General features: G+C 40.1%; 1 protein-coding gene across 1 annotated transcript in view; it reads left to right on the top strand.

The window, feature by feature from the left end:
* Positions 1-528: 528 nt before the first annotated feature.
* Positions 529-7,729, top strand: part of LOC117871502 (MAM and LDL-receptor class A domain-containing protein 1-like) — a 46,392-nt gene continuing 39,191 nt past the window's right edge. The window contains exon 1 of the mRNA XM_034759341.1: positions 529-880. Within this exon, the coding sequence (XP_034615232.1) occupies positions 706-880 (175 nt within the window). The 5' untranslated portion in view covers positions 529-705. The remainder of the gene's footprint in view (positions 881-7,729) is intronic.

Raw genomic sequence — 7,729 nt, 5'->3', positions numbered from 1 at the left:
GAATACCTGTGAATATCCAATACGTTTGCTCAAATTAGAAATGATTCACAAAGAGAAGGTCAAAATCAAAACAACCCCAAAGTAGTTCAGTTGACATCATCTTTTGAGCCCATATACAAGCATGCCTCAGGTTACTGCATGATATGTGGATATGGTATACAAATTCTCATTCTCCATAGATCAGTCACTTGTCATCACTTTGATATTAAAATCAATGCTGAATTTATTTGCTACATCTCTACAGTTCATGAATAATGCTCTTCATAAATTACTTATACTTAAGTATTGCTGCCAGATTACTTCAAGAAAAGACACAAAAGACTTCAGGAATATTGCTAACTGTCTGATTATACTATGTGTGTCTCTGTTGTTTACTTATCTGACATTTTTGCCAGTCATCAGGCAATAATTCCAATCAATGAGTTAATGATATACACTTGGCTTGCATAGTAATGCAACCAAACAAGCCCGCTAGTCATAAAAGAAGTGATGCAATTTAGTTACATATTTTCCAAGGACACACTGATATATGGCTCAAATGTAACTTCCTCACTCAGACCATATTTCGTTAGAGTATCAAACTCTAAACACGTGCAACTCTAGAAAATAAAGTTTTAAAGCAAGATGTGTAAGCATGGCTTTTTATGGACACTTCTTGGCCAGTACTAGCTTGTTGCAATAGTTCTCTTCAAAGTGGAAGCCTGGATGGTAGCGTATCCAATGAACAAAGTCAGCTTCTGTTTGTGGTGTTCTCTCACTCTTCTAATTGTTCAGTCATCCACAGGACATGACTTCCAATGTGCCAATGGATCCTCTGTTCCACCTAAGGAAGCGTGGAATTTCACCAACCAGTGCGAAGACAGCAGTGATGAAAAACATTGTAAGTAGCTCTCGGTGGGCTTCATCAGAAGTGAAGTAAAGTTTTTTGTAGTACAGTTTGGTAGCTTTACTTATAAAATAACTAGCAGTGAACAGAAGGGCACAGAATTTCATTCTGGATGAAACTTCATGGAATTGTAGTCCATCTATTTTTTTTCTTTTGCTCAAATGTTACCTGCTTAAATTTCAATTTATATCCAAATCTGTATATCTTTAATGGATTTTTCTTATTCAAGGTACGTCACTAGATGAAACTTCCACCCAACCCTGCTTTCCTTTAATTCACAACTGCTTATTAGAGTCAAAATGTATTAAATGTTAGCTAGATACAAACTTTTCCCCTGGAATTCAGGTCTGCTCTAAAAATAATTTTGTGAAAGAATTTTGGTAAAAATCTTTGTTGCAGGTCCATGAAAGTTCAGTGATAAATGTTTCAGTTTTGTTTCGGTACAGGAATAGTGATCAAAGTAACACAGCTAGAGCTCACACAAAGTACTAAGTGAGCAAACAATACAAAAAAAGTTATGAATTTATAGCTTTGGCTTAATAACTTGACATGTCATCAATGTGGCTGTGGTCAACTAGCCCTAAAACAGCCATCCAGACAATCGGAGTCCTCAAGCTGGCTGCAATTACCTCGTTGAACTGAATTTACAGCTGACATTTACCTTTGCTATAACATTAAGCTACGTTTCAACGTACACATAACAATGCACAAGAGTTCTGTTCCCTGAGAACCCTATTCCTGGACCACAAGAAGGAGTTTGGATTTCCTGAATTTTGTGATTTTTAACTTAGAACCTGGAGGCATTTAAGTTTTTACCAGAGACTACTTTGTGGCAGTAGCTCCAGAAAACAGATGTTTACGTTAGCCCAGGTTACAGGCTTAGAAATGTGTATCCTGCAGACATAACCCACTTCTATCTTCCTGCTCAACCAAACCAAAGGTTAAGTATTCTGTATGCAGTATCATGTTACAGTAGATAGGATTATGAATTACCAGACAGAAAATTAAGTCCACTGAACCCCCTCACAAATGCAGTGCCAAGCATGTATCTTGGTAAGTTTCAACATAATAGCAGTTTGAACACAAGGGATGTTTGTATGTTATGTCCAGCTGTACCTGAAAAGCTCAGTTTGACGATGTAGTATATATGGTCCCTGGCTGCTGTTTCCTCCACAGAAGAATATTTCCTCCAGGCAGATAGGTCACTGAAATACACTCTCTGCTACATTGGCAGAATGTACAAGAAAACATGCTTTTTAGTTAATTTCTATGGCAGTTCTTTACACACTCTTGTTCAGCCCCATGCATAACTGTGCTACAGGAGAATCATTCATGTGAAAGCAGGAGAGGGAATCAGAGACCCCAAAAGACTCTTCTATAAAAATTATATCACAGGCAGCAGGGAACAGATCTAATGAGGAAACAGACTTGAATTTAAATTAGAAATGGGAGAGCCACAAAATTGGAAATCTGGATTTCAAACAGAGTTTGGGAGCGTCTGAATCTGAAGAGTTAGATCAGATTTGTCTACATGGGGAAGCTATCACAAAGTAAATTAGTGTGTGAATTTAAAGTGCAATACTTATTCCTCACTAGCTATCAGTGCTGACAGTCTTATTCCACACCAAAAGTGCCTTTGTGTGGATTAAGCTAAATTGCATAAAGGGACTTTAATATGAATAAGTGTGTCCACGTGGACAAAAGAGCTATTCTGGACTGTTCCCTTTGTAGATAAGCCCCAATTGTTAATCGTAAAATTCAGATGCAGATCTGGGTTCTGATTTTGAAATATAGCCCTATCATTGCCCACTGACAATCAGGGCTGTTTAGCTCAGACAAAAACACGGAATCTGGTCTTTTGCTTAGGCCTCAAAACTGCACTCTGATGTGAATGGATGGACCCCTGTGCCCATGCAGAGCTCCACTGATTTAATTTGGTCTCTATAAGGGGATTAAGGGTTTTATCTGCATGAATCAGATTCTAGGACTGGAAGCTCAAATATTATACTTTTATCACCATTTTGGTCTCATCTTTTCTCTTTCCCATCTGAGCTGTTTGTGCCTGAGAGAGAGTAGGATAAATTGTATATATATTGTATTTAGAATCACCTTTAAGCTGTGAGCTTCTATTGCAAAATATTCACTGGGGGGAAAATGATAAAACTGCTCTTTTTAAAAAAATATTGCATTCCCAAGATAGCACTCTTGAAAATAATATATATACTGTATGTGTGTTGGCTAAACTTTTAACTCTCCAAAAGCACTCAAAGAGCCATTAAAAATATACACATTATTTTCACTGGAAGTGTCTTTCTTTGTTGAGACAGTATCTTATTATCAAAAATTCTTTAACAGTGTGATGCAGTGTCTCATGTTTCAAGAAAGATTATCAAAATTAAATAGACCCAGTTCAACTTGAAATGTAGTTTGTTTCTCTGTTGAGAGTTAGACAGATTTTTTAACTTCGGGATGGCTTTAAAGACTGTTTTGTTAATAACACTGCAAAACAAACACTGAGAAAAATGTGTTTAGAACTACCCACATATTTCTTCCTCCTCCTCTCCGCTCCCCAAGCAGTAACTTTATCTGCGTAAATTTATCTTCCAGCAAATTACATTGGACAACTTTCAAGTTAGATGTTCTGTGAAAATAAATAGAACTGATCTTTTAAATAATAATCATGAGTAATCAAGAGTTTTAATTTAAAACAAAAGAACTGTGCTTCTTATTCTAACTTGTTGACATTTTAATTTGGTTTTTCACCTATGGGAAATCTCCTGAGATAAGATTGAGTGTGATTCAGTTTATTTTATATAATAAGGCAACTATGCTCCAGCAGTGTTTGTGCTAATGAACCATTGGCATTGCTGTTCAGCCACTGAAAGATATATCACATTACCAAAGATGAAAAGAGCAGCAAAAAATTAGCTGCTGGCTCAGCTAATCTATACATTAATCTACACCACAAATGCCTAAGCCAGTGCTGTCTGCTCCCTCTTTTGCACCTCATAACTAATCATTGTGTTGCATTGATGTGGACACAGAAAAAGAGACATACCCACCATAGTATGGTTGAATGCAGAGGATGCAACTGTGTTTAAAACTGTTACCCAATGGTGGTAAGCCTCCTCCTCCCCTCTTCCCCCCCCCCAAATTACTGTTCCATTGTGGACCAAAACTGGCAGCAATGGTCCTGGCTTCTACAACCTTGAGGGTGGGTATGAAAGCCTCTCTGGGACCCTGATTGAAGCCAGCCATGATCCACTCCCTTCCTCCATGCTGGAGGTAAGAGAGACAAGATGAGGTGAACCACATGCTGCATGAGACATAGGAGATACCCTCTCACTGTGCATTGTCATGCTGTAGACCAATGCCCAAGCAGCCCATTGCATTAAAGGGACTTCAAATCAGACTTTTGTTATTGCATCAGCCACACTGGAACTCATCGCAGGAGACAACAGCAATCAGCTTGGGTCTCTCTTGCCCCCCACCCTTGCATCAGGCATCTAGAGAGGAATCCACTCATTGCTTGGGGTGCTCCAAGAAAATATCCTACTCTGTGTTGGATAGATATACTCCATCCTCTCTAAACAGTTTTGGGGGGCTGTTAAATTTAATTCCCTTATGGGAAATCACTATACCCCCTTGTCACTTTTATATACTTACCAGTTTCTCAGTTCACTTCTTTCTTGGCCTGGTCAGTCTTGGCAGGTCTGGCGACTCCTCACCAATCTTGTCTTAGTGTGAACAGATCAAGACTATTTGAGGGAAAGGAATGAAACGTGGCTGAAATCCCTCTTTATTCTAATGATCAAACTAAACCCTTTTGCTGTGCCTAAATAATTCTCCCCCAAGTGAATAATGATCACCAGCTGGGAATGGAAACAGCCTGCCATAGAGTGGATGAGGGGCACTAGCTGATCCCACAACCTTCCCTGATACCTCAGTCAGGCAACCAAAATGTGGACATCTAGCTGTGAGCCAGATTTTTGCGAGGTGCCTCTTTATACGCCCAATACATTTTTTTTAATTAAAGCTAATGTTAAAATTATATAATACGTAGGATAAGAAAAGAGTGTCTGTACATCTAGGTATAGTACTTAAATTATCCAAAGGTACAAAGGTTGGTTGAAAAGTCATACAATACATAGAGGACATAATCAACAATAACCTAAATAAGGTTAATAAATTTAATGATACAATTTAGATATTAGCATCCAAATATTTGGGTACATGAACAGTTATGCAGAGAGTTGGTTATGGAAAGCAAATATATCAATGAGTGAAGATGGACAAACAGTGGCTCTGAAGCCAAAGGGATGACTGCTTTTAATACCTTCACGGGGCAAGTAACCTTTTCACCACTCTCATTCAGCACAATTTTGGTACCATGACAAATCTGATCTGCTTTTAACTGACAATGTCAAGATGACTTTTCCTTGATCCCATTGCAAGTTTCCTGTGGCAACACTTTGTTATATTCATTGCTCTTTGAACCAGAAACTATTTCCCCTACGCTGAAAGCCCTCAAAAAGACCACCAGGAAGACTGCTGTAAATGGTACTGCTTTACTGACCTTATTGCAAACTTGGGGAATATAAGGACTAAATCTCTTTTTATCTGAATAATGATTGGTTTTCTGCAGTCTGCCCATGGTCCCCTTGAACATGGCCAACTTTTTAGTAATCTGCAAACTACACACTCAGTGCAAAGATTGGGGACTCTCTTTACCCCTTTACTCTTGACCTGCAATTGTAGATGAAGCCAGGCCTGATGAATTAACTCTACCACAAACTGAATTACTTGCAGTTCTGGGATGGGCCATACATGAGGCCATACATGAGACCTGGCGCGCCTTGAAATCCATAAACTCTGAAAATCCTGCTTTGTAAATTTGGAATGTCCGTGTGGCAACGGAGTGTCACGCTAGTCTGAATGCAATCTGTAATCTAGGTTGCACATGGTATGAAGCATCGCTATTGTGTCCTTTCAGCCTGTGTTGCTAATTCCCAAAATCTGAAAGTGAGACAGAGTATCGATCATGCCATTATTAACACCTAGGACAGGTCAGGCTAGATGATCATAATGGTCCTTTCTGGTCTTGGAATCTGTGTTTTCATGCTGGAAATGAACTAACTTATCCTGGAATCTGTTATGCAAATAAAGATGGACACCAGGATAGAGAAAAACCCCAGAAATATGATGTCTTTGGTGATTCCTTGGATGATCCATCCACCTCTGAGCACACCATTTCCCTTGGAAGTTGTGACGGGGTATACAAACCCTGCACTGGTTAGGTGAGGGTTAATGAACCGCTGGAAGCTCAAGCAGCCCTGCCTCACCACACCTACAAGATATGGCAGGGCCGGGGGAAGCTCAGCTGACTTAGCAGCAGCCCTGAGTGAACCACACACTTCCACATCTTTAACTCTTGGAGGATACTGTGGCTGAGAATACGGCTTGTTCACACAACCACAACCAATCTGAAGGGAAGGTCCTCTGGAGCGTCTGATCCCAATTTACAGTGACTAGGTCCGGAAGCTAGAAGTTCTTTGGTAGCCGTAATACGAGTTAGCGCTCCAGGGCTAGCCTTGGCAGCCACTATCCTCAAAACTTCTGAGAGGGCACTGCTGGGGCTGTTTAGAGGAATCGGCTTGCTCTCGGATTCCCCTAAGCTGCCAGGTATATATCTTCTGCTCTGGCAGTGACCCCAGCGTTGCTGCTCTGCTTCTCTCATTATGCAGCTAATCACCAAACCGCACCAGTACCCCACTGCAGAATGGCAGCAGTGATGGATAGGGCATGCTTCAGTGTCTGAAAGAAGTATATGTCTCTCCTGTTCCCCATGCTGGGTGGGAGGAAGGGGGAAAAGAGAAAGAAACAACCCCTTCCTCCTCAACACATGGTGAAAGAGAATAGGAGGGGAAAGCAGGGGGACTGCATGGAGCACTGTCCTACCTGCTCCTGGTTGAGATCTTCCCCCGCCCATGCAGGTGTTTCTGGTGCTCATGGCCCCATCAAACTGGCACCCCAACTAGCGAAGTGAGCATTAGTCTAATTTAGTGCCCATTCATGAAAGGTGCTGAATGTTACCTGGAAAGTGCTGAGTTCCTTATCCATCCATTGATGAGATGACATCCCCTGAGTAAGCATTCAGTAACTTTCAGGATTAGGCCCTTGGAGATTTCTGGGACTGGGTTCATACTTTCCTAATAAATGTTATAACTATGTTGCTAAAAATCCAGGGTTCAATATAGTCAATGAAAGACTGCGGTGATAAAAATATTTGTGTTAAATGGTTATTTCCTAGTGTTTAATCTTCATTACTGCATGAGAAAGCCCAGTGCTGACATGAATAATAGTGTGTATTGAAGCATTTGAAGTAAATGGTAACTTGATGATGTTTGCAGTATCTCTTAAGAACAATTTTTATGCATACAAAGTATTTTGCTAGCCTCCACAGTTTTCTGTACATTTGTAGAGATGGTGAAAATGCATATATATGGGACTTTATATGTGGTGGGAAAAGGGCCTGTATTATATCTGCCGTAGTAAAACAGGACATGAGATCGTCCAGGAGATAGACATTGACTTTTTTTTGCAACCATCATCCTCCCCTCCTTGTTATTCCCACTGCATTGTTTATTGCTATTACTCATTGTGTCTGGTCTACAATTTAGAAAGTCTTTTTAGTCATTTAGGCTATTTCTGGGTGTTTTATAAGTAATAAGTAATAACTAAGACTAAGATTTTGCCATGGTTATTTTTAGTAAAAGTCATTGTGATCGGCGTTGGCCCACCTACCCGCTAGGGGGCGGTGGGGAGCTATGAGGTCACTGGCCG

The sequence above is a fragment of the Trachemys scripta genome, chromosome 2 (assembly GCF_013100865.1).
Source record: "Trachemys scripta elegans isolate TJP31775 chromosome 2, CAS_Tse_1.0, whole genome shotgun sequence".
Classification (NCBI taxonomy): Eukaryota; Metazoa; Chordata; order Testudines; family Emydidae; genus Trachemys; species Trachemys scripta.
The sequence above is the reverse complement of the archived record's forward strand: the minus strand, read 5'-3'. Positions and strand labels throughout refer to the sequence as shown.